The 27,168-nt window shown below is 40.7% G+C and overlaps 1 protein-coding gene, 1 long non-coding RNA gene and 1 other non-coding gene across 5 annotated transcripts; 1 reads left to right on the top strand and 2 right to left on the bottom strand.

Moving 5' to 3' along the window:
* HEY2 (hes related family bHLH transcription factor with YRPW motif 2) lies at nucleotides 1-13,332 on the top strand. Of its 3 annotated transcripts, none has more exons than XM_059177652.1 (5): nucleotides 1-414; nucleotides 3,289-3,367; nucleotides 3,502-3,585; nucleotides 5,912-5,993; nucleotides 10,227-13,332. In XM_059177652.1, exons 1-5 carry the CDS (start codon nucleotides 332-334, stop codon nucleotides 10,910-10,912), a joined length of 1,014 nt encoding a protein of 337 aa, XP_059033635.1. In that variant the 5' UTR covers nucleotides 1-331; the 3' UTR covers nucleotides 10,913-13,332. The 3 variants fall into 3 exon arrangements, with proteins under 3 accessions (XP_059033635.1, XP_059033634.1, XP_059033636.1); XM_059177651.1 differs by lacking the exon at nucleotides 1-414 and adding an exon at nucleotides 1,037-1,346; XM_059177653.1 differs by lacking the exon at nucleotides 1-414 and adding an exon at nucleotides 1,364-2,483.
* LOC131833832 (uncharacterized) lies at nucleotides 5,872-27,159 on the bottom strand. Its single transcript, XR_009354656.1, has 3 exons — nucleotides 26,891-27,159; nucleotides 25,860-26,091; nucleotides 5,872-6,292 (listed from the first exon to the last, which is right to left on the bottom strand). It is a non-coding gene; the product is annotated as an uncharacterized LOC131833832 (long non-coding RNA).
* Nucleotides 26,235-26,306, bottom strand: TRNAE-CUC (transfer RNA glutamic acid (anticodon CUC)). Its single transcript has one exon. It is a non-coding gene; the product is annotated as a tRNA-Glu (tRNA).
* Nucleotides 27,160-27,168: the final 9 nt, after the last annotated feature.

Here is a 27,168-nt window from a genome sequence, read left to right as displayed (position 1 = left end):
GTCTGTCGTTCTCACAAGCCACGTTGTCCAACGCTCTAAAACTGGACTCGAATTCGTGCTTCAGAAAACCAAACTGAGTTTCCCGAGCGCCGATTTTTTCACGAGCGGCATTCTCCTTCACTCTGCCGCGGCGACTGCACACACCAAGGGCAGTGGAGACTCGCCATCCTCTGCATAGTCCAAGCCCGAAGAGCTCGAACTTGAAAAACGACTAAAATGGGGTCCTGAAATACCTGCATCGTGGGTCTAGTCTTTCCTGCCACCAGAACCGACACAACTGCGGCTCACGGTCCCCTCGGCGGGGCTTACTATCCACGGCCCCCGTGGCCCAATGGACAGAACTGATTTCGAGCAAAGCGAACGTCACAGGGGAGCCGACCTCAGACCCTCCGACGGCCGGTGGTTAGGTACCAGGTCGGGGAAACTCACGTCCTTATCTGTCCACAGCCCAGAGGCCGCGAACCAGCCTCGGGAGTTGCCAGGGAGAAAAGCAACTTTGATTTAAGGGTTTCAAAAACCCCAGAGGGCAAATGTGACCCTCCGGGTCAGCCAGTCAGCACTTTTGGTCCAGACAGGGGACAGCCGAGTGGGGCGGTTCGGTTAAGCCACGGCGCCTCCCAACGTCACTACACGCTCGCTCACACTCAGCCACGCGTTTGGGGTTGTTCTTCAAACACAGAGCAGCAACTTCCCCCGCCAGACTGGGGGCGGGGGGTGAGGAGGAGGGCCGAAACCCGAGGTCGGGAGCCCGCCACTCTACGCCCTCCCCCGCCGCGCCCGCGCCCGCGCCCACGTCCGCGTGCTGCCCTAGCGGAGTTATCAACCTCGCGCTCACGCTCGCCGCTGCCCCTCCCGCCCGCGCGCTGCTCCCGGACCCGAGGTGCGCGGCAGCGTTCCCACGCCTCGGCAGGAGGCTCACCGCGAGCAAGGGCGAGCGCGGCCCCGCCCCTCCGCCCCAGCCAATCGCGGGCCACGCCGACCCCAAGGAGGCGGAACCCGGCGGGGCGGTGGGGGCCTAGGCGCGGGAGGCGGGCGAGGTAGCCCCGCCCGCGCGGAGGGGCGTGGCCGGCGCCGGTTCTTGCGGCGGATCCAGGCTGCGGCGTGGGAAAGAGCCGCGAGGAGCCGACCGCGTCGCCGCGGCAGCCGCGCCTTCCCGGGCCCAGAAAGGGAGGGAGGAAGGGAGGAGGCAGGCCGGGAGGGCGCTGCGCCCCGCTCCCCGTCGGCGGCTCGGGCTGGGCAGTGCCCCGCGCCGTCTTCCCCGCGATGAAGCGCCCTTGCGAGGAGACGACCTCCGAGAGCGACATGGACGAGACCATCGACGTGGGGAGCGAGAACAATTACTCGGGGTGAGCGCGGGCTCGACGGGAAGTGCCCGGAGCCCGAGGCGTCGGGGAGCTTTGTGCGCGAGCGGCCCCTTGGAAATCCCGAGGCTCCTCTCCGCGGCGTCCTAACGGAGCCGGGAGAAGTTTTACCCGGGAAACTTGGAGCGGTGGGCGCTCACGGAGCGTGCAGTTGGGGTGGGGCGAGGGGTCGTCGGTTTTCACACCAGGGGTGGGGTGGAGAGGAGAGGGGACGCGACTGAAGCACGGCGCAGGAGTTGGCGAGGGAGGGTCCCCGGCTGTCAGCGTTGGGCGCGCGGACCGGCGGGCGCAGGCGACGGGCGACGCCCCCGCCACGGGAACTGTGGGAGCACTTTCTGGATGGGCCAGCTGGAGAGAGAAACAGACTGATGTTATTTATTTTTCAGGAGACGAAAAAGAGGACGTGTCTTTTGTCATTAAGAGCAAATTAAAGCAATTTGTAATCTTAAGGCTACGTAGGTTGAGCTTTCCAGGTTGACTGTGTGTGAGTGGGCGGACGGGAGGGTGAGTGACAGACGTAAGGATCGTTTCGGACGGAGATCATCTCTGTGACTCCTTGTTCTTAAGTGTGGAAGAAATCGGGGTCGTGATCACAGAAGCCAGACCTCCACTTTCCAGGGACAGACGGAGATTACCAGCCATTTTAATGCCAAGGCGGGTCAAATGATAATCGCTTCTAATTGGCATCCCCACAAGCTCCTTAATTATAAAGAGCAAAATTCTTCCTACCTTGGGAAATCGGGTTTTCTTTCCACGTCGTTATTCTAATAAGTACACACCAAAGCGTAAAATCAGCAACGGCAGAGATATTTACATGAAACGCTGTTCGCGAAGTATCTTTTAATTATTAAAGCGTGCGTCATCTTAAAAAATGAGATCTGAAAAACAGAAGTCATGTGAAAGTCGAAACCAGTTGGGACGGGGTGGGACGGAGGGGGACAGTTAACTCAGAAATAAGATCCAGAAGTGCGAGGTGAGGTAATAAGAACCTGGTGTGTGCAACAGTCCTAAAATGAAAGAGAACAAATAACAGGAACCTGGAGAATTTGAGAACATAAAGAAGCATAGTATCCATGAATTATGAAGAGAAACATGTACAAACTAGAACGGATGACAAAAGCTGTAAGTGACAAAATAATGATTTGATTGCACTTTCAATGTAAAATATCTTTTCATTAGTAAACTCAAGATGGATTGCAGCTTCTAGAGGTTTAAGTTTAGCCTGAAGACTAGGAAGTACCTACAGTTTTATTTTCAAAGTAAAACATTTACCTAGTACTTGATCTCATTTTAATTTCCCTATCAGTGGCATATTTAATTGGGGCATTCTTTTGGAAGATTTGTATATAAAACATAACATTTGTCATTTTTTTTTCCTGTTGTGAGATATGACTGAAGTTTTGAAATAGTAAGATAACTTCTGTTTATTTTGAAGATTGCATCTAGGGACAACAGTTTAACATGTGATGACTGTCTATCTGTTTGATAGTGGTGCTAAACATGGCCTTTATTTCAAATTAGCTTCGCTTTGCTTAGTATATCTGACCAAAGGTTGGAGGAAGGATGCTATTAGAGAATTAGTTTATTTTTAAGAAATTTTTATGAGTGGAGCTAGGAAGTCCTAATAACTGACTTCTCACTCTGACTGCTCGTAAGTTTTTCACTGCAAGACTTTAAAGTTTAGGGATGTTTTTGCAAGTGGATTTAGTGTCTGGATGACTTGTTGAAAAAGCAGGGAGGGCATGATTCTTACCTGAAAATAGATATGAGGACTGAAAACAAAGTATGTTAAAAGTTAAGAATTAAGAATAAAATAACACAGACCTGCACTGTGCAATCACTCAGTGTTTAATGGGTGCCATGAAGAAACCAGAAGAAACCATTGTTATGTTAATGCAGCACCTGACATACCGTTCCTATTTCATAGGCAAAGTACTAGCTCTGTGATTAGATCCAATTCTCCAACAACAACATCTCAGATTATGGCAAGAAAGAAAAGGAGAGGGGTATGTGATTTTTTTTTTCTTTTTATTTCATGTAATCCAGCCTAATGTCTAACAGTTGTATTCTTCCATTAAAAGTAATTTTATCATTTGTGTATTCATAAACTTTTGTTATTGTGTTGCTTCCTTTGGGATAGATAATAGAGAAAAGGCGTCGAGATCGGATAAATAACAGTTTATCTGAGTTGAGACGACTGGTGCCAACTGCTTTTGAAAAACAAGTAAGCTACCCTTACCCCTGACTACCCCACCAAAAGCCTCAAAAAATCTGATTCTCTCATCTGGGAATGTGGGTTCTTGTTAAAGCTCATTAAAATAATGGTGTATGTGCCCTGATCTGGCACAGAGCAGCTATTTCAATAAAATGCTTTGTTGTGGCAAAACTATTAAAAACATAATCCATCATGAAGTTGAAAAACATTTCCATTCTTCAGCTTATTTTTCCCTTAAGCGTAAAAGTGTTCATGCTTTCTCTGTTCTTTCTATGAAGACCAGTAGTGGTTTTGTTTAAAACTGAGCTGTGTGTCGTGCTCTTTTAAAAAATATATCATGTGAAATTTCATTTTTGTGTCAAACAGTTAAAAAAAAAAGTGCTTTTTATTTTAAAAATAACCAAAGTCCAGGAAGTAACATCTCTAGCTCTATTTCCTAAATGATAATACTAATAAAATCTTTTTTACCAAATCACTTGGTTTCATTTTTAGTGCCTGGATTAATAGAATAGCATTCTAGTTGTGGCATCTTTTTGGAAGTTTGGTAAAAATAGAACTAGTCATAAATTTCCTTTTTCAGAATTCAGGGTATTTCTTTACCACCCCCCCCAAAAAAAAAAAAGATTTTACACACTTAGAAAAGGGAGAAGCCACATGTTTAAATTTTCCTTTGTCATTTGGAAAAGTTTTATATCTCTTGCCGCAATGGCTAATGACAGATTTCTATGAGCATCTTTCAACGAATATGGTACCGTATGCTATTGAAAATACTTTGAATTTAATTAAAATAGGGTATAAGGCAGCAGTGTTTGTTTATTTCATCTTGTTGTTTGCTTCATGAACCACAAACACAGCAAGCCCTACAAAGCCCTTGGAAATTATCCAGAAACTGTTATTTTGCTATTTATCATTTTCACTGAAACTGCTGTGCATTTTCATGGATATATTTAAAATTGACAGAAGTACAAGATGTAATACGCTCTTGATTGTACATTTTTGAGAGAAAACAAGATACCTATATGCTGAGGCTGTCTTTGGTAAGCTAAATGTAATGTGGAAATTGTAGTTTTGATAAGTAACATTTTCAATGACAATAGGCTGAAAATGAAAAATGTCAGTAATCGGTGTTTTCATTTTGAGTACTGAAATGTCTGCAGTTATGAAGAACAGTCAGTTTGGTGATTTCCCCCCTCCCCTTTAGTTTGTTGGGTTTTTTTTTCTTAAATGTCGACTTAAAACAAACCTTAAAAGCAAACCTCAGTTGTTTGGCAGTTAGTTACCATAAACACAGGCTTTCCCATTTGCCAAGCTTGGCTACCAACCCTAGTGAGCTGGCCCTGTCACAGTATGATTAGAAGAGTGTTCTTTCTAGCAGTTTAAATAACTCTGGCACTCTCACCATGTACAGGGTGCTGATAATTTTCATAAAACAAGTAGAGTGTACGAACCTGAAAAAAACTTGAGTTTCCTTTTCAAAAAGACATATTGGTTTAATTATTCAGCTTTTCCAGGAAATTAGAAGCCACCCACAGTTCTCTGAGGCAGTTCAAGGTGGCACATTTTTATTTCAGTTGGTTTCCAGAGGTTGCCTTATTTTAAAAAGAAGGACATATAAATATATTTCCAAAATATTTTATTAAGAACTATTGTAAGGGCCTCAAACCAATAATAAATAAATAGGTGCCGTTTATTGCCATTAAGCATTTCTGATGCTTACTAGATGGGTAGTAAATTATGCTTTCTTGTTTATGATTTTGGAATTCACAGTGACACCTGCTGGTAATTTTTGGAAAAAAAAAACAAAAACAAAACCAAAAACACCTTAAAAGTCTCCCCTTTATTTTATTTTGTTTTCTTTTATTTTGTTTCTGCTTATCAGGGGTGTGTCTTAAAGACTTATTGCAACTTTTTATTTTTGAAAAATCTAATTTTCTAAGATTCTGTCTCCTTATACTTCAGAGTGGGATTTAACTGATCTAGTACTGTGGCATTATATAAGACTACAGGATGTCCCCTAATGAAATATAAGGTAGAGATTGGATGTAAGGTTTGAGATTTTTGCAGTTATAATTGTTGTAGTGGAGTGATTTTAGGAGTATAATTATTCTTAGGATTAAAAAATTGTTATGCCTTTTATTCTTTAAAAGATAAATTGGCAAATATCTGTTATTAAGTATGCAACACAGTCATTATTGTTTACATGTAAAGTTTGCAAAGAACTCAGATGTTTCTGTGAAAAAAATTAAACTTAGAATCTTCTAATGGAAAAGAAAATTGAAAAGTCAGTGTACAATATTCCATAGAACTTCCAAGACTTTATTATTTGTTTATGCAGGGATCTGCAAAGTTGGAGAAAGCCGAAATATTGCAAATGACAGTAGATCATTTGAAGATGCTTCAGGCAACTGGGGGTAAAGGTAAGTAGGTGACTTCATTTTTACCCCCTTTCTACCTCTTACTTCTCATTTTTCCCTTTAAGATTATAGGAAAGTCATAGTTGAACAGTTCTTTAACAAGCTGAGATAGGAGGTCCTAGATTAAAGCTGTGGAAATCAATGCTAATGGCAGGATTGAACTCGTGGGAAAGAACTTCTGGAACAAAAGAAGCACTTGACCCTGGGCTTGTGTTTGCTTTCATAATACTGTGGGAGTAAAGCTTCATTCACAGCAGCCTGGTCAGAGATTTGTTTGGGACCTCAGGAGCACATGCTGGAATCTGTACAGAAAGACAAAATAAACACACAAACATCCAAACATAAACAGGAGGTTAAAGACAATCTTTTTCTCTTCTCCTTTCCCTTCCCTTGAAACCCACCCCCCACCCCCTACCATTAAATCAAGACTAGGTTTCAACATAAGGCAGCCATTCCAAAGGAATTGACTTGAGCATTATTTTCACGATTTTCAGATTTTGGTTGCTCTTGGGTTTAGACAAGACAGAACATTTGAAGTATAGGTAGTGAATCTCTGTACTGAAAACTATTAAGGGAGCAGAGTCATTCCTGCAGACAGCAAACAGGAACAGGTACACTGGGCCCAGTGCCCGGGAGAGACGTCTTCTGTACTGGATAGTGATTTAGGGCACAATCATCCAGAGGTCAGAGATGGGCCCTCATGTCACATTTAAAAATGAAACGAGATGGGATCAGGAGGGAGACAAATCATAAGAGACTCTTAATCTCACTAACTAAGGGTTGGGGGGGAGTGGTGAGAGGTAGGGCTAGGGTAGCTGGGTTATGGACACTGGGGAGGCTATGTGAATGCTGTGAATTTTGTAAGACTGATGATTCACAGACCTGTACCCCTGAAGCAAATAATACATTATATGTTAATAAAAAAATAGACTTAAGATCCTGAAAGCTGTAATATCCATTCAGATTTCATGATCCCTCTTCTACTCAGACTTGATTTTGCCCTTTTGTATCTTTTTCATCCTTCAAACAGGCCTTTACTATTCACCTTCACCAAGAGTGTTTTGTTAAGTAATATATTTGATAAGTGAGTAGGGAGAGGCTACCACCACGAGGGGCTAAATGCTGCCCTCCACCCTGGCGGCTTCTCTGTTCAGCATTAGCCTTCATTACAACATAGTATCACAGTTTGTCCTAGATCAGAGCAGGGGCAAGGCATTGGAGGTAAATAGCAGTTTACTGATGGCAGTGAAAGTACTGAAGTATTTAACTCCAGTATGGCCATACTGTTGAGGACCTGTGGAACATCAGCCCTGGCCTGCACTGTCCTTTACCTGTATCAGGTATGGTGGTGGTGGGGGGGTGATCACTGTAAAGAGAAGCCCCCTTGGTTTGACTTAACCTCAGTTGCACCTTCCGTAGAAACCATCCTGAATGGGTATGGAATTGTGATTTCTAATCATGAAAATGTAGCCCTCAGCATAGGATGCAAAAACTTTTACATAATAGAGAAGAGAACTGGATGAAATCGTAGAAACCAGTGATCCAGGCCAGCTTGGCCATTGCCTCGCCTTTAACCCAAGACAGAAGTGCTCTGTTGTGCTGTGAGGCCTACACTAGCATTCTGAGCTCTAAAGCCCCTCCTGCCCCATGATTTTAATTCTGCACCTGCCACCTCAGGATAGTAGGAGACAGACTGAGCTGGTGATGGTGCAGGAACAGCAGTCTGATTGCTCTGACTCTCTTGGTGATGTCCAGCACAAGGCTGAGAATTCTTATCAGGGTTTCAAATATTTGGCATGAGCTAAACTTCTAAAGAGTAATATTGTTCTTACGCCTTATTATAAAAACTAGTTCCATTCTTGGTTGCTATTCTTGGCTACCTGAACAGTCCTAAAATTCATCCCAGAATAGTTTATGAACAGACATTTGCAAGCAAGTGCCATACAAGTTGCCTGACTGCCAAGTCATTAGAGAGGTCATCCCACAGGAGAACATATGGGCCTTGAAGGTGGGGGAGGGCAGTTGGCAATTTGGGCTTACATCATCCAAGACTCACAACTGCTGTGGGGGCCTCACAGTGTCGTGGTGAAGGACAGAGACTCTGCAGTCGGGTTGCCTGGTTTCCAATCCTAGCTCTGCCATATATTAGCTGTGTGACCTTGGGTAAACTACAAACCTCCTTTGCCCCAGTTTCCTCATCTATAAAAGGAGTGATGGTGTCTATCTCACAAGGTTGTTGGGAGTGTATTCACCTTAAGCCACACAGCAGTGATGGCACAGAGAAGCAATATGGACCCAAGTGCTTTCATTATTGGCCCAAGATTAATCCTAGGGGATAGCTGCTCATCGTCATTTCCGTCTGCGTTCAGCAATAGAATAGGAATTACACAATTTATATTCCTTAGTACACAACAGAGAACTCAGCCATATATAACAGCATACAACTGGCAAACCACAAATTTCAATAACTTTCTGCCCACTCATGAAAATTCTTGGAAGCCCCTGGGGTTCCAGTTCTGTTGGTCCGTTCTTCATACTAAATTCTCAAATTTAGTAGAGTAACCTACTACTTCTAGATCCCTGTGTGTTTCTGGACGCTGTCCCCTGTTGATTACACCCCTCCTTCTCATGAAAATTAGAAGCCTACAAAGCCCAACAAAGAACCCTGAGGGTTCTCATGTGAAATCTTTCTATGGAGGCGTCTTCAGGAAGAGCTTTCCCTCTTAATCCCAGGGACTTTGTTGCTATCTAAACTGAAGTCCTGGAATAATAACTATTTTTGTTGCTGATCTTCCATATTTCATGATATTCTCTTACATCAGATTTGTGCTGTCATTGTTACTGTTTTAATGGTAAATATTTTTACCCCATATGTCTTTGGGGGACTTTCAAATTTCTGCTGATATTCTACCTTTAGGAGTTTGAATATTGTGACTTCTATTTTCCAAAGTGCTTTGATGATACAGTAAGATGGTTTACTTTTTAGATGACAAATGAAACAGGTAATACTTTGATCTGCAGAAATGTGGAAAAGATAATGTAGTAAATGCTTTAGGTAAAAATAACTTTGAATGTAATACTTCTTATTTATGTGTGCCCATATCCAAAAACTGAGTAAAGTTTTAATTTGAAAATTGCTAAAAAAAAAAAAAAAAAAAAAAGTTGTAAATGAAAATCTGTAAAGGATATATTTGTACACATTAGAGGTCACACATTCGAAGTGGTGACATTTCCCCAAATATCTAATTAACATTCTACCCTAAATTTGCACTGATAATAATGATACATTGCTATTTTTTATCTAAGTATTTTATTTGGATAAAAAGTGATTCTCATATATGTGACTCTGCTCCAGCCATTTTTAATGGTAGTAACCTTAGGTGGGGGTGGGGAGCAGGGGGCGTGCATGTATAGATACTGAAAAATTAATACACATTTTTTTCTTGGGTGGATGCCAGGAAAATGTAAGCTAACCAGTGAAGGAGATATATCTTTGAATTTCAGGAAAGCAAGGAATTATAATAATCTCCTATCAGTAAAGCAGCCTTCTATTGCCTGATAGAAAAATAAGATCTTCAAATTAGTAACCCCCAAATTAAAAAAAGATCTTTTGTTTAATGAAATTTTTTCATATAATTTGCTAAAAAAAAAAAAAAGAAAGAAAGAAAAGAAACCCAGGTCAGGAAGCATGTATGAATTTATTAAGAAATTCTAGCACGTTTTTAAAGAAAGTCCTCAAGCTGCTAACATGCATTTTGTATCTCTGTTACAAATGCCAAGAGTGAGGATGTTTCAGATAAACCCTTTAATCTCCATCGCATGTGACAGAGACAGAGAGACTGAAACTCTGTACTACTGTGAAAAAGTTTACTAGGGAATTTCACTGTCACAGTACAGAAAAGGACCGCCCACCCCCCTTGTTTTTTTAATGAAAGTATTGGAAACACGGACGTTCTTAATTTTTTCCCCCACGGTGATATTTGGTTGCAAGAACCACCATAGTGTATAGCATTGCTAGTGTTGTCACACATGTGAATTGCAAAGTTAATTTCTTCTACAAAAATTACAACCAGAAATAACTGGCAGCATTTTCAGAAAGGGTCGCCATTCTCCTTGAAACTTGGGAAGGACAGAGGGGAGCACAGTTGGTGGTTCCTCATAGTCACCTTACCGGTTTCTCTCGCTCCCCCCCCCCCCATCCAACTTCCCCCCTCTCTTGCTCCATCCCCCTCTCAGGCTATTTTGATGCGCATGCTCTGGCCGTGGACTTCATGAGCATTGGCTTCCGGGAGTGCCTGACAGAAGTGGCCCGGTACCTGAGCTCCGTGGAGGGCCTGGACTCCTCCGACCCCCTGCGGGTGCGACTGGTCTCTCATCTCAGCACTTGTGCCTCGCAGCGGGAGGCGGCGGCCATGACGTCCTCTCTGGCCCACCACCACCACCCCCTGCACCCGCACCACTGGGCGGCAGCCTTCCACCATCTCCCCGCGGCCCTGCTCCAACCCAACGGACTCCACGCCTCCGAGTCCTCGCCCTGTCGCCTCTCCACCGCTTCGGAAGTGCCTCCTGCCCACGGCTCCGCGCTCCTCACGGCTACGTTCGCCCACGCCGACTCTGCCCTTCGGATGCCATCCACGGGCAGCGTTGCCCCCTGCGTGCCACCTCTCTCCACCTCCCTCTTGTCCCTGTCCGCCACTGTCCACGCGGCCGCAGCCGCAGCCACCGCCGCAGCACACAGCTTCCCTCTGTCTTTCGCGGGGGCCTTCCCCATGCTCCCACCTAACGCAGCTGCGGCCGTGGCAGCCGCCACAGCCATCAGCCCGCCCTTAACTGTGGCAGCCACGTCCAGCCCACCGCAGACAAGCGGTGCAACAAACAGTAAACCTTACCGACCCTGGGGGACAGAAGTGGGAGCTTTTTAAGTTTTCATTGGACTTTTTGCAATAGTAACTGAATGTCCTTCATTTCAGAGTCAGCTTAAACCTCTGCACCCTGAAAGTAGTCATACAGATGTCTACAGATCCACAAAGGAACAATAAAGCTATTTGAGACACAAACCTCCCAAGTGGAAATGTGGTATTATCTTTTTTTCTCGTGTTTTGTTTAAGGCAGCTTGGTAACTGACATCAGCAACTTTTGAAACCTTCACACTTGTTTTCATTTAGATGTTTCCTGGAAAATATATGGACTGTATCATCCAGCAGTGCATCAGTATGTCTGAATTGGGGGGAAAAACAAAACAACAACAAAGAAAACCTGACTGGATTCTCTTGAAACTAGATGGAAAAAATATACTCGTGTTTCATAAGTGCCTGAGCTAGTAAAGTTTTCTTCTGAATATATAACATTGCACAAGTAAAGAAAAGTGTAGAGGTTAGGTTAAGGGAAGGGACAGAAGTCTTGCATTAGGTTGCAGACATTTTAATAAGGTGCCAGAGAAGAGTACTCTATTGAAACCAACAGGTTTTTCTTGGCCAAAAGGATTGCTGAAAATAATTTTCAAGTTGAAAGACCTAGTTTTATCTTAGTTTGCTTCTTTGTACAGACTTGCCTGCAAAGTGGTGACATTTAGCAATGCATTGGTATAAGCAATTATTCCATCAGTGCTCAGATTAACAACCATTTCTGCCCTGCCTGCAAGCCCCCAGGCACTTTTTTCATGGTTCAAAATATGGTGCTTCTTTATGTAAACCGTGCATTTATAGAAAGAGTGCACCTAAAAGCAGTTGCCTACCATGTGCCCACCAGAAGCTATTTGATTCATGCCAACTTGAAAATTCTCCAGTTTGTAAAAGTTTAGGTTAATTTATTGTTTCGTTTAAACTATTTTTACATATTTATCCTCTTCATTTTGTCCTAATAATGTGTAATATCTATTCTTGTCACCCTTTGGGAAAAGTTGCATTTCTGGAGATGATGAGACAGGGAGAGAGCATTGGGAAGAGAAAAGCCACGATTTTTAAATGCTCTTTGTCAAGCTCATGATTGCATTTGATCCCAAATCAAGATGAATGTATGCAGTGGGATATACAGAAATTATTTTTGTTCATACCTAGACTAGTGCTACATAATGGTGTTTTTCTTTTGTTTTTGTTTGTTTGTTTGTTTAGTGACAACATAATCTCTTAATACATTGAAATTGAGCACATGAGATTTTATGTTTGAAAGATAAAGACACAGCATGTATTCTTATGCACTTCATTTCTCTGCTGTGTGGAGAGAGCAATAAACATGAGAATGTTAAACATTATGCAAAATTATACTTTTTAAATATGTGTTTTAAAATTATTGTACCCAGTCTTTTTTTCATTACTTTGTAACCTTTTTCTATGCAAAAGTCTACATATCACTAATTAAATGAAGTCCTTTTTGACTATTTTCATGTGGATGAGTTGCTTTGCAGAATGGAAAGTTGACATGAATTTCAAGCAAGGCCTTCCTTCATTGAGAGTTTAAGCGGTGGCTTTTCTTTTTCTCTTTCAGAGTCATTTAATATAATTCACAGCTTGCCTGAAAATAACATTTATCTGAGCTTGTAAATCAATTAGGCATAGGCAGGTATGACATTATTTGGAGACAGGAAGTAATTTCCTCTCCCTTTGATTCTTAACCATGGTTCTTGGAAAAGTGCAAATATAAGAACTCCAGATAATAGTAAACTGAATCTAGGATAATAAGCTAGAATGTGTCATACGTTTTGTAACTCAAAAACGTTTGTAGAGGGTTTTTAAAACATCATATGCATACGTGATAAGCATATACATGCTTCCTGATGATAAATCCTTTGTACCTACCTCAGTGAAACTCTTTTGATGCTGTAAAAATTAATGCACATATCTCTCCTTCAATGAAGCCTAGAAGAGATTATTTCAGTACCTGAAGTTATTGGGCCAAACATAAGAAAAGAATTTAAAAAAGAATATTTTTATTCATATCAGTTATGCTCACAGTTAAAGAGTGTGAGGTTTCCTATATTATTTTAGTTTTGAAAAATTAAGTATATTGTTGTTCTAATTTTTGTCTGTAAGTGGAAAAAAAATAAGCAAAACCAGATCACTTTGTTCCTCCTGTCTGTAAGTTCTGTGGTCATTGTATCTTCAATTAGCTCTGATGGAATTAGGTAGTAAATAAGAAAATGAATTTAGTAGTATTTGAAGTTTGCTTTTTAATCATGGTTTGTGGACAATACGCATAGAAATAATTCTTAGTTTAAGATCAAAAGCTGATTCTGTGCCTGTTGTAATGTCAGCATTCAAAGAATTTCTTTCCTTTTTTGGAATGTAAACTATTTTTGAGATCAGGAATTTTTATTTTTAATTCTGATTAAATATTTTAAGATAGATCCTCTTCCTCCTTTCCGCCCTTTCTTGTCCTTTTTGTTTATTCCTTATATTTTTTCCTTCCCAGCTACATATGAGTTGTTATTTTTCCAATTAAATGATTAAAATATTTGCCAAACAACTTGCCCATAGTTGCTAAGGGTTGTCATAGTTCCTAAAGATAATTGTTGTCTGTAATTTTGGTCATGTGAAGTTAATTGTTTCTTGATAAATGTTTCACATCATCAGCTATTAACATCACATTTCACTGTTAAAAAAACAAAATGTGACTAAGTAAATATTCGACAATTCATGAATTGGGCAGCATCCCATCTAGCAAATAGAAAGGAGCGGGAAGAAGCCATACAAAATGGAAGGCTTTTATAGGCAGAGGGGGCTGAAAAAGGAAGTTGGTAACAAAGAGTGGATTGTTTCAGGCAAGGTCACCTTCCTTTGGGGGAGGGGAGTGGTCTGTCACACAGATGACCTCACTGTTACTGATTGGTTAATTCCAGATTGGCTAAAGGTCACTGGTTGAAAGTCGCTGCAATTTGGTTAGATATTAAGTCTTGGTTTGCTGATACGGGGCTTGCACAAGTGGCTCCATTTTGGTCTGTTGTTTCTTTTTAACAACTGCTCCCATCTCTGGTCCAGTGTTTTGTGAAAGTGGTATCCCACCCTTAGGTGTGGTTAATTTTCATGTTCGTTCCCAAAATAGAAAAAAATCAGTTTTTATGATCCAACGGGAAAAGAACTTTTAAAGTTTAATTTATTGGTGGCTTTTATTTATGCCAAAGTTGGTCCTAAAATTAACTCAAGGGATTTGGATAAGATAAAAGGAAAGAAGTGACATTTTTAGAAATTTGTTTTTCCCCAAATGTTAAAAGCTATATGCATGCCTAATGCTAAAAAAAAAAAAAAAAAAAAAAAAAAGTAAACAATTTAGCTGATACAAACAAACTCTAATACTTTATGAAGCAGTCTTCTTTTGGAGAACTGCAAAATGGGGCAGAAGGTAGAGAGATTTTATAGGATAAAGCATAAAGAACAAAGAAGAGAAAAATGGAAAATATTTGATTGGCAGGGTTATGCAATCAACCTTGCTTAGAGTGAGAAGAGTTGGCTTGGCATTGGAGTATTGGCTAACTGGATATCCTGCATTTCTGCTCAAGGGGAACATTTACAGAGACTCAAAAGTTATATAAAGTTCCATTTGCTGATGGAGTGCCTGGGCAGTAGTGGCTTCATCCTGGGCCTAGAAATGTATTTCAGTGCTCATTAAAACACATTTCTGTATTTCACATCAGTGAGCCAGTAGGTCTTTACTGAATGCTATGCCCAGCACTGTGTGTACATGTTAACTTGCCAGTGACATGTGGTACATGCACATGTGCTTCTACACGCTAACAGTGAAAGCTATGGCTGTCATTCTAGCTCTTTACAAGGACCCTGAAAAGAAGAACGTGCCTAGAGTGTGAGGCAAGGGGTTTCTGAGAACTAGTTAGAGAGGCCTGTTGGTCTCTTTGGGATCTTTTGCTATTATAAATATAATAATCTTATCATTTGAACAAATCCGAGGCATTTTTAAAGTAAATTGAAACATAAAAAAGGCCAAATATTAATTAGCACGGTGGCTCTAATAATCCACATGTACATATGTATCGTAAATCTTAATGAAGTGTTTTGGATCATCTTTGTAATATCAACTTGTTCCTTTTCCAGTCATTCAAAGTAAGAATGATCACGTTAGGTGATCATCACAAAGTAATTTCCGTAAGTGTAAGATTCCAACAGTTGCAAGATACACTATTGGGTAAAGTTCAGTTTTTAAGGAAAAGAGCTACCACAAGAGCACATTACCCATTGATCATAAGACATTCCAATTTCCAGAGTGTAAAAATGAAAAAAAAGGGGGGGATACATCTTGAATCTGAAGCAATACTGTAGTATAATAACATAATTCAATGCAAATTTTAAAAATCCATTGCTATGGGGTATCTGGGTGGCTCAGTCTGTTAAGTGTCTGCCTTCAGCCCGGGTCATGATCCTGAGGTCCTGGGCTGGAGCCCCATGTCTGGCTGGCTCCCTCCTCAAAGGGGAGCCTGCTTCTTCCTTACACTCTGCCTGCAGCTGCCCCCGCTTGTGTTCTCTTTGTCAAATAAATACACAAAATCTTTTTTTAAAAAATCCATGGCTAGAGATATACAGAATTAAGATGTGGCTGACTTAGTTCACTTTAAAAATATCTCATCAGGATGGGGTCCTAGTCAAATTATGAATCTGAATTGGTTTTATAAGGTTTTTTTTTTTTAAGATTATATATATTTGACAGACAGAGATCACAAGTAGGCAGAGATGAAGACAGAGAGAGAGAGGAAGGGAAGCAGGCTCCCCAGTGAGCAGAGAGCCTGATGCGGGGCTCGATTCCAGGACCCCGGAATCATGACCTAAGCGGAAGGCAGAGACTTTAATCCACTGAGCCACCCAGGCACCCTGATTTTGTAAGCTTAATGACCTAAAGATAGATATATTTTTGAAGCCTTTTATGTTTTTATTGCCCAATGGGACTATTCCCAGCTCTGCATTTTACTAAAGAATGGAGTTTGACTTCCCTTGTAATTCTTTTAAGATCTAAGCAATAACTGAGGTTGTGAATATTTCAGCAACTAAAACAAAGAACTGCAGTAAATATGACATCATAAACTGTGACTATAGCTCAAATTCTCTGGAAGGATAAGTCTTTGAACTCAGATGGGAGAATTTAAAAAGAAAAAAAGCCCCTTAGCTTACATCGACAGTCTTGTATGTGGGGCCAGAGGCATTTGAGAAATGGTTCCCTAGGTACCAGGTAGTACATTCTCCCATCTTTCCAACTTCAAAGGAATAGACAGGAATGGGTTTGGTCAGGGAATTGGGTCCTCTTAGAATGGAGAAACATTACCTACCTAAATCATAGATCGAATAAAACATGTTAATACTAACTACAAATATTGTTCAGTTGTTCTCTGAATAAATAAATTCTATGCTATGTGTTTAAAATTTGTTGTCTCATTTAATAAGCTATCCTATGGAATGCATATATTATTGTAACTGTCCTACAGAATGCATATATTATTAACTTTGCTTCACATATTAGGAATTGGATAGTAAGAGGTTAATTGCCCAAGGTCATACCTAGCAGTTTGAGCTATGACTCAACCCAGGCCTGTCTGATTCTTCAGCCCATACCTTTGAACCTTTAGGCTATGGCTTTTGACACTGCTTTTTCAGACTCAAGAATATTTCATCAGGCCTGGAATCACTTTGAATTATTGACAAGAGTAAATCTCTCTATCATATTAGCATAAAAATATCTATCATCTTACCCTTTTAATATATGAAAGGGTTTTAGAAAAAAGAATAGCTCGGGATGCCTGGGTGGCTCAGTTGGTTAAACAGCTGCCTTCAGCTCAGGTCATGATCCCAGCGTCCTGGGATCGAGTCTCACATCAGGCTCCTTGCTTGGCAAGGAGCCTGCTTCTCCCTCTGCCTCTGTTTGCCACTCTGTCTGCCTGTGCTCGCTCTCGCTCCTCTCTCTCTGACAAATAAATAAAATCTTAAAAAAAATATTAATAACTCCACTTTATTCCATCATAGAGCATAAAAGGAAATAGTTTTGGCAGTTTTCTCATTTTAGCTTTCAAGCAGGTCATACCTACCTTACCTTAATCAGTGAGCCTCAGTAATGGCTACTAAATTATCTCATTCAAGGTGGTTGGCAAAGGTAAAAAAATGGTGAACTATTGACAAGGTGCCTGGGGGCTCCTGGCTGGCTCGATCGAAAGATCATGCAACTCTTGATCTTGGGGTTGTGAGTTTGAGCCCCACTTCAGGTTAAATAAATAAATAAAATAATAAATAAATAAATAAATAAATAAGACTTAAATAAATAATAAAATAATAAATAATAAAAACTTTAAAAAAGAGAGAGAGAGAGTGGGGCACCTGGGTGACTCAGTGCGTTAAAGCCTCTGCCTTCGGCTCAGGTAATGATCCCAGGGTCCTGGGATGGAGCCCTGCATTGGGCTCTCTACTCAGCAGGGAGCCTGCTTCCTCCTCTCTTCTGTCTCTGCCTGCCTCTCTGTCTGTCAAATGAATAAATAAAATCTTAAAAAGAGAGAGAGAGACAGACAGAGATGAGGTATCTGAGAAAATTGAGTTTGAAGAAAAAATACCCACCCCGAGTCTCCCACCGGATGTAAGAGATAAGAGGTTATGGGTGGGGTCTGGGGATGGGATGGGGGAGAATGCTGGATCATTCTGAATACTTATATATTCTGGGTCCATCATGTCATAAACCAATACTCGTCATTTGGCCTACAAAGACTTGCCCAGTAACCCATCCACTGTAACAATTCTCATTATCAGAAAAGAATTTTGAACTAGCCTGAACATTCTGGCCTACTGTTAAGCATGTTTTCCAATAGCAGTTAACAATTTATATGTGTATAAATTTTTTTAAAGTCTTATAACCAGAGGCATTTTTATATGCCTCTAAATTCCTAGTCTTCTAAGAACTGAATATTTTGTTTCCTTGACCTTAGTTGTCATTCTATTAGTCTATGGGAATGAAGAGATTCATGCATATGAAATGGGTATGCATGTAATACAATGTCTCATAAGGGTTTTCATTTTTTGGTTTTTGGTTTTGTTTTTTTAAGGGATAGACCGAGGCTGAGTATCTTTGACAAATTAACTAAAGTTCCTTGCAATTAAGTGTGCATTGCAATAGTTTTGTGTTTTCACCACAGTGATAACAAAGTCACGCTTTCTCATGTGGAAGAAAAAGTATTTTGCTTAAGAATTGCTGTCTCACTTGTACAAGTGGGGTGATAAATTTTAAATTGCTCATAAACTCCTAAATAACTGAGTATTTTAACTGAGTTAACCCCTCTTTTTTGTGATTATAAGCTATCAAGCTGAATATTATTTACCATACTGTAAAACTCTGCTTCCTAGATCTTTCATCACTTCTTTTTAAACCTTTCCTTTAATTACAGAGAACATAAAGACTTTTTTTTTTTTTTTTTCCCACCAAAACAATCCAACTAGCACTTTGTGTAGCTGTTTGTGTAGACTTTCTCCCAGGCCAGCAATGGCTGGCCTCTTCCTTGTCCTAGCTGGTCCGCCCCAGTATGCCTGCTTTAAATAGGCTTCCCTTGGGGTCTGGCAAGATGACAGAGATGTGCTCACAGTCAGGAGGGCAAAACACAGAGGCACATAGACCAGATTTTATTCTCATCATAATATATTTCTCTGTCACAGTCACACGCCACCTCCTGAACAGGAACTAAGCCAGCCACTTTTTTTTGTTTAGCAAACACCCACTGCTAGGTTTATTTTATTGTTTTGACAGCTTTCTATCAGAAAGATAAGCATAGCACAGTACAAGTGGCTGGGTGTGGTAGCTTCATCAAGCCCACAGTCTGGTGACCCTCAGATGAGGGTACAGCCAAGGCTGGTAAGCAAGCATTGCCTCTGATGACAAACATCATTTACTCCTGCCATAAGGAGGCTTGAGGGGCCACTGTGCCCCCTTTCAAGGTTCAGTAAGCACCCCCACCCCATAGATATCCTTAAGCCCATCCTAGCTGAATCATTAAGCAGGGTTAAGATAAATGTATTGCACCGAAGGAACAGATTCAAACACCAAGTGCCTCCTGACCGTGACCATCATAAGAACGGGTCGCAGCAATAAACCGATGAATTATCTGTCTGGCGTTGACCAGTTCTCAACAACTGAGAACACAGTTCCTTTGATGTGAACCATCAAACCTCAAGCTTGCCCAAGAGCAGGAGTTATAGACAAAACAACACAGGAGCAATAACTCAACCTAAATGCATTTAGCCACTTTTCCAAACGACAAGGTCTGGCAAGCAGCTTCCTTACTCTGGGTATCAGAAGCTTGAGATGAAAGGAGAAACAATGTTCACCATTGTTTGTCACCAGGATATGATGTAGCGAGAAAAGTGATGGAAGCTGTTTGTCCAATTGTTCCTTTAAAATATATAGCTTAGGAGTTAAAATCTGCAAGTGTATCCTTGACTGATACAGCAAAAACATACAAGGAGATGGTTTGCTTAATAATAGTGCAACTTCCCAGCCATATCCAGGAGAGTGCATGTTTAATTCATTAAATCAAGTCTATTAAGCAGTTTTGTTTGTTTTAAGATGTGGGAGCTTATTAAAATTATTGATACTTATTTAACAGATCACTTACAAATAACTTGAAATCTATATTTGTGATTCTAGTAAAGTTATCTCTATTTTACTCAATATATATGTCATTTTTTAAATCCCCAACTCTTCAAAGAATATAATAAATAGTATAATAACCAAAAGGACAAGTTCTGAAATCAAACAGATCAAGATATATCTTAAGATGCATTAACAGTGTGAGTTTGAACAAATTACTGAATCTGGGTAAGCTTTGTTTTTTAATTAGCAAAATAGGACTAAAAACAACACCTATCTAAATACTAAAAACACTAAACACTAAACACTAAAACAACACCTACCTCACAAGAATTTTCTGAGGATTAAGTGAGATAATGTTCATAAGATCTGGTACATAATAAATTACCAATAAATGGTAGCATAGGTTATTCAAATTTAGTTTATTGAAAATGTCTTAAGATCCAAATAAGTCTCATTCAGTCCCATTCACACACCTTTATTCAAATTCATACCAAGTTACTTCCTCAATGCCTATTCTCTTTACATTATTTGCCTGTATATTTTGCTTTATATAAAGAAATTTGCAGATTTCCAAAATTTCAGAGTTAGAAGAATATAACCTAGACTGATGCTTCATTTTATGGAAGAAGAAAACTGAGTCCCAACAAAATTAAGATCATCTTTCCCACAGTCCTGTGACACAGATCTCCTGATTTCTAATGCATGGTTCTTTCTGAGACAACAGGACAGTAAATGTTTTCTTTCATATATTTTATATTTTAGATGCCAAAGCTTTGTATTTTGTTGTGCGTGAGCTGAATAGGTCTATTGGTTGGTTAAGAAATCATGCTTTATGTTTCCCGTCTTCAAAAGCAATGGTTATTAGACTGATTCAAAATAAATACAATGGAGTAATGTCTCTTTAGAAGAAAAATCTTGAATCTAATGAATATGGCTGAGATTGAAATTCTATTACTGTCTTTAAATGATGTCCTTCACCATCAAAAGGCAAATCACGCATACACAGGTGAGCAGAGCTGTGCCCCTTTATGGCCCCTCAGGCAGAATCTTCCCTTGGCATTGACAAAGCTGTGGATTTACCAGTGACAGGTCAAGGGCTTTAGGCCATGCCTCTCTTGCTATCCTCTGTAGCTCCCCAATGCTCTCAGTATGAAGACAACATCCTTACCCTCAGGCTGAGAGCCATGGAAGAGCTATCTCCTGCTCACTTCTTAGGTCTCTCCTCACTTTGCCTTACCACCTCTGACTTGCCATCCAGCCATCAGGGCTTTCTTTCAGCCCCTGATAATCTCCTTCCTGTCTCCTGCTACCAGTATTTGCACATTTTCCTTCTACTTAGAAAGGCCTTTTCTCTCCTTTTTACCTAGGTAACTCATCTTCATTTTTCAGATCTCAAAAGATGGATGGCTCTGCTGACATCTCCAACTGATTCAAAACCCTAGTGTGGAATCACGTACGTCTCCTTATGGAATCTGTAAGTTGCAATTTAAATTTGTAAGGATACGGTTATTTACTATCTCATCCACTGTGTGAAAAGCAAATGATAATAACTATTTTTTGCTCATAGTAATTCTCCAGGGCTTCTTTGACTTACGTCTGGTACAGAAAGAAACATCAACAAATATTCGCAGGCATTGGTTAAATGAATGACTATACGAGTGCATGACTGAATGAGGAATGAAGAAATAAATGTCATAAGCGGGACCTGCGTCCTTGCTGTGTTGGATTTATTTGTTTTTTTTTTTTTAATTTTTCTCTTTTTAGGATTATATTTATTTATTTGACAGACAGAGATCACAAGTAGGCAGAGAGGCAGGGAGAGAGAGGGCGGGAAGCAGGCTCCCCACTGAGCAGAGAGCTCGATCCCAGGACTCCGGGATCATGACCTGAGCCGAAGGCAGAGGCCTTAACCCACTGAGCCACCCAGGCGCCCCTGTTGGATTTATTTGAATTGCTTCCCTCAAACTTTAATCTGATGACACAGAATATATGCAAGTAAAATTAAGCACAACTGATGAAATGAGAAGCAAGAAGGTAAAAGAATAAAAATATCCTCTACTATTCCCTATAAATACAATAAACTCTAGATTTTAATTATACTCAACATTTCCAAAGTAAGTGTGTATTACTTGGATTAAATGTGTCTGAATGAGACACACGAGTCTATGATGCCACCTTGTGGTTTATCTTCACATTTGTCACTTGCAAAATGCCTAGAACTTTCCTACTTTATAGAAAAGCACCATTATAAACTATGGCTATGGAGAGGAGTGAGATTTTGCTCAACGAAATATTGCTGGCATACCATCGTCCCAAAGAGTTTGCCCAAACATAGCATTCATTCCCTTTTGTTTTTAAATTAAATATCGAACTGGTGGAGAAAACTAGTGTAATACGTTATAAAAAATCAAATGAGAATTAACAACTGAGTATAACCAGGCTAGAATTACCAGTATTTCAAAATGCCCCTGCATGTGTCTTGCCAAATCCTTCCTCCCTCTTTTCTATCAACCAGCAATAACCACTCTCTTGCTTTTCTAATTTATAGTTTGCCATCTGTTTATATATTTACCAATGAACACTATTTTTATTTTAGCATTTTAAAACTTCAAAAAATGGAATCATTCTGTATTCAATTTGCTTTTAAATCATATTTTTCTGGATTCATATGTTGATAAGCGGAGCTGTAATCCATTTATTTTCACTACACTGTAGTATTTCATCAAATGTCTAAACCACAATATACTTAGCCACTCTATTCTTAATGGCCATTGAGATTGCTTCCACTTTGGGTCTATTATGATGGTGCTGCAGTAAATATTCTATGTATCTCCTGGTGCCCCTGTGCAGGGACTTCCCAGGGGTTGAATTGCTGGGCATGGGAAACTCCAAGTCTACTAGATAACACCATACTGTTTCCCGAAGTTATTTTAGCACGCCAGTTTACACTTCCATCATTAGCATGTCAGTGCCGTTGTTCTGTTGTTCTACATCCTTGTCAACACTTGATATTAAGATTTTTTTCATTTTTTAAAAGATTTATTTATTTATTTATTTGACAGACAAGAGATGACAAGTAGGCAGAGAAGCAGGCAGAGAGAGGAGACAGCAGGCTAGATCCCAGGACCCTGAGCCACCACTGAGCCACCCAGGTGCCCCAAGATTTTTTTTTTCATTAAACAGAATCTTTTAAATTTTAATTTGCATTGCCTAATTACAAAAGAATTTGATACTCTTTTTTTTTTAATTTACTCGTCACATAGTTTTCTTGAGAGAAGTGTCAGTTCCAGTCTAGCCCCATTCTTCCATTTTTCCACTCAAGAGTCATTTGTATTGCTCCTATGTGCCAAGTACCAACATAGCCTTGGGGATACAAAGAGGAATGTGATACAGATGTTGCCCTCCCGGAGCTCTTGGCTTACTATCCCGTTAGTGCCTTCAGGCGTCATCCTAATTACCGAGACCAAAAAGCAGCAACAATTTTCGGCCACCAATGATATGATTATCACTTTGCAAGGCAGAAGAAGTATATTTTATGAACTCTGACATCTAGGAATTTATGAAAACATAACTTACATAAAACTATAGCATGTTATATAAACTACAATGTGTTATGTGATATAAATTATAAAAATTCATAGGATGTGACAATCTGGTAAAAAATCTAGTCATGTCAGTCGCAGTTTAAATTTAAATTGCTTTCCTTTTGTGTAACAAATGTAAAAGCATTATTTTTCTATAGCCTACCTATTAAAGGAAGAATATTTTTAAAAGAATCATTTTTAAGTCAATAAAATAATAATGATCAAATGGAGATGTGGTAAAGATGATTTTTAAATAAATAAAAATTGTACCAAAGTGGGGGAAAAAAAACACTTTCACAATCAACACGCTTATCCATAAATGTAAGTACACTGTCTTTGCTGTTGAGCTTGTTTCTTAACTAAAAGTTTTCCACGGTGCCTGGGTGGTGCAGTTGATTCAACATCTGACTCTTGGTTTCAGCTCAGATCATGATCTCAGGGATTTGGGACTGAGCCTAGCTTTCAGCTGCACCTAGTGTGGGGTCTGCTTGAAATTCTCTCTGTCCCTCCCCTTTTGCCCCTACCACTCCTGCTGTCTGTCTGTCTGTCTCTCAAAAGTAATAAACAAAAAACCAAATAAATGTTTTCCACATGTTTCTATGGAATCTGATAGTCCCCCAAACTACTAGAGTTGACTCTTACTAAATTTTTCATGCATGGGATTCAACTATAACTTTAAAAGAGAACCTGAAATGTCATATACTTCTGTGTCACACTCCCTATGAGCCATCCTATCTGTAAAGTGTGCTCTAAAGAAGATGCCAATGTGCCGCCAGAAAATTTGTTGTAGTGTGAGCAATCTAAAACAATATCAGATTTAGGATGGGCAAATCAGGTTGGAATCCTGGTTTCCCCACATACTTGTATGATTTCAAATAGGTTAAATAACGTTTCTGAGTGTGTGTTTCCCAAACTACAAAACAAGGCTAATTGTTGTATGAATTGATTTGATTATTGTAGATAAAGGGCTTAGTTCATTCAGTGCTCAGAATCTGAAAGAATTCATTAAATTGTGTATTAAGATTGACTCAGTGTAATTCCTTTTCTGCTTCTTCCAGTGGAAATACAGAGCTGTGGTTCATTTTTAAAAATGGAATTATGAGGGCTGAACATGTAGATGACTGTTTTCAAGTGAAGTCTTAGCAATCTACTCCTTGATTTAATCGATAAAGTAATCCATTAATTCAGCACCAACCACATGTCAAGCAGTGCACTAGATGCTGATGAAAGTCCTTCCCTTCCTTCCCTCCCACCCTGCTTCCTCTCAGCCATCTTAATATTCAATTATGCATGGTTTGATGGTTTTGTGTTTAAAATGAAATAATTTCATATTTGATGATTTTGTGTTTAAAGTGAAATAATTTGACAAGTTCAGAAAAATGTTTCTGGTATGCAGCAAATAACCTTTGCTTTCATCTGTGCTGATTAATTACTTTCTACTCCTTCATATTTAAGGAAACTCCTCATATGTGGAATATTTCTACAAACAGTCCTTCAGCATTTCCCCCTTTTCCATAAGGACGGAACAGAGCACAATATTCTGGCTCTACAAAGCAGCAACTTTGTGCTGTGTGTATGTAATGTGATATAGTACTGCTGTGTCTAAATGACATTATTTAGGAAAGGTGTACTTATTTGACTAAGAATAACAATTGTATTGGTGTAAGGTGTACTTATTTGACTAAGTGTATTGGTGTAAGGTGTACTTATTTGACTAAGAATAGAAATTGTATTGGTGACACCAAGACTAAATGAAATAAAACTACACTTAAAAATTAACCAAGCAGGGAGCCTGGGTGGCTCAGTGGTCAAGCGTCTACCTTCGGCTCTGGTCATGATCCCAGGGTGCTCCCATTGAGCCCCACATGAGGCCCTGAATTGAGCCTCCCATCGATCCCCACATTGAGCCCCATATCCGGCTCCCTGCTCTACCAGAAGCCTGCTTCTCCCTCTCCTACTCCCTGTTCTTGTGTTCCTTCTCTCTCTCGATGTGTCTCTCTCTCTCTGTCAAATAAATAAATAAAATATTTTTAAAAATTAACCATGCGAGAAAAACATCTTTTATTTTTAAATATTTAAATATTTAAAAATACCTATTAGTGGGTACACTGCAATTTCTAGACTCTCTTCTTTAGCTTCTTTAATCCTGACTTGTACCGACTCATCTCTCCTTCAGGCTTTCTTAGTTTGTTCTCCTCCAGTGGAAGTCAAGCCTGCAAACCTCGCTTCTTTATGCGGCACTCAATCTCTTAGGAAGCATTTCTACTTTTGGGCCTTCAGTTCTCACTTTTCAAAGCAGGATCTCCTCCAAATCTATCATTATCAGTCAAAAATTTCACTCCATACATATAGGACAAATTCACTTGGATGACTCTTCAAACCAAATCTTACTGTAACACAGCTTCCTGCTTTACCACGCTCTCGGTCAGCACCCTTTCCAAATTAGTGACCATATTCAAAACCTTAAACATGTTCTCCTTTGACTTTTTACACAACTGTGATGGGCAGTTTTATTTGCCCCTTTATGTGCTGAATGGGGGTCAAGTCTCCCCTCGCTCTATTTCCGTCCATTTTTATTTTAATTATGTACAGAGGACCTGGTCAGCCCCGGGTTGGAGTGCTTGCTCTATCTTCAGTGCTTTGCTTCTCCTTCCACAACGTTCTGGCACTCTGGTTTCGTTAAGGAGACATGCACTGGAACAGGGAGTGCCCCCATTTCCCCACTCACCACTCTCCTCACGGTCTTTCTTCTTCACGCACCTTCCTCTCTATCCAGGCCTCCCCTTCAGGTCTCACAAGACCTCCACCTTTCACTTTGTTCCCTTCCAACCCTCCAGTCCCTATCTACGTAAAGCGTCTCAGCAGGTGCTCCAGCAGGTGGAACCCAATGTGTACATTCTCTTCAGTGCCAACAACCCCGCGGACGCGTTGAGGAACAGGGATAGAACCTGCCGCTGTATCTGGGCGGAAATGAAGGCGTGCGTTAAATCTTAGATTAAGTACCATTTAAAACCAATTCAACTTTTATGATCGAACAAAATGAATATGATTTTTTAAAAAACAAAACTGCTAATAGGAACTCCTAGTACTTGCAAAACAAGCTTTCCCTGACCGGGAATCGAACCCGGGCCGCGGCGGTGAGAGCGCCGAATCCTAACCACTAGACCACCAGGGAAGTTAGCACTAGCTGTTCTTGAATTGTATTTGCCACTTTAAAAATCTCTACGTCAACCAGACCGGCGAAAGGAGAGCTTCTTCGCTCTAAGCCCCACCCACTCCGTTCCCATTTTGGGTCACGGCCTCCTAAACTGAGGCAAATTTTGCGCGCTCCCAGCCCAGCACCCAGGTGGCTCCCGGGAGTGGAGGGAACTGGACCCTCCAAGTCCGACTGCCCTGCTAGAAAAGACTAATTACACAATTCATGCTAATTATGTAACATAAATATCTATACCAATACAGATGTTAGAGTACCGCGGGAAGCTTGTCACCTGCTTTGTTATTTTTTTGAATCATCTAGCTGCTCTTTCTAAGTCTCGCCTCTGTCTCTTTCTGACCTTCCCTCCCGCGCAGACGTTCAGTCCCACTACACCTGGTGCTAAGTCTGAAGGCGGACTGTCACCCGCGGGAGCCTTTCGCGTAGTGGAGCTGGCTGTGACACCGCCCCCCGCGGCCGGCCGCGCGGGCTCTGGGACTGCGGGGGACGAAGGGCCCCGCGGCCTTCCAGGACGCGATTATCTGGCTGTCGTGATGATTACTTACTGAGTTAAGGACAGGCTCCCGAAGCTGGGAGCTGGGGGGCCGTGCCTAGAGCACTGCGGAGAGCATCGGCCCCCGGATCCGAGGATACCCTTCCGACCCGCAGCGTTTCCATCATCCCCGCATTTTTGAAGTGTTATTACCCGGGCAACGGCTTCACGGCTCAGCGTTCTGTGCGAGACGCGGCCAGGAAATGATGCAATTACCAGAGGAGTAAAACAAAACAAAACAACAACAACAACAAGAAACAACCAGCCTTACGGCCCAGCCTCAATTCAGAA

Source organism: Mustela lutreola, chromosome 6 (assembly GCF_030435805.1).
Source record: "Mustela lutreola isolate mMusLut2 chromosome 6, mMusLut2.pri, whole genome shotgun sequence".
NCBI lineage: Eukaryota > Metazoa > Chordata > Mammalia > Carnivora > Mustelidae > Mustela > Mustela lutreola.
The sequence above is the reverse complement of the archived record's forward strand: the minus strand, read 5'-3'. Positions and strand labels throughout refer to the sequence as shown.

What these genes read in the sequence shown, in the direction of transcription:
- HEY2 (XM_059177652.1), top strand. Translation starts at nt 332, where the DNA reads ATGGACAGAACTGATTTCGAGCAAAGCGAACGTCACAGGGGAGCCGAC. An exon ending in CAACTGCTTTTGAAAAACAA is followed by an intron (nt 3,586 to 5,911) that starts GTAAGCTACCCT and finishes TTGTTTATGCAG; the next exon opens with GGATCTGCAAAGTTGGAGAA. An exon ending in TCAGGCAACTGGGGGTAAAG is followed by an intron (nt 5,994 to 10,226) that starts GTAAGTAGGTGA and finishes TCCCCCTCTCAG; the next exon opens with GCTATTTTGATGCGCATGCT.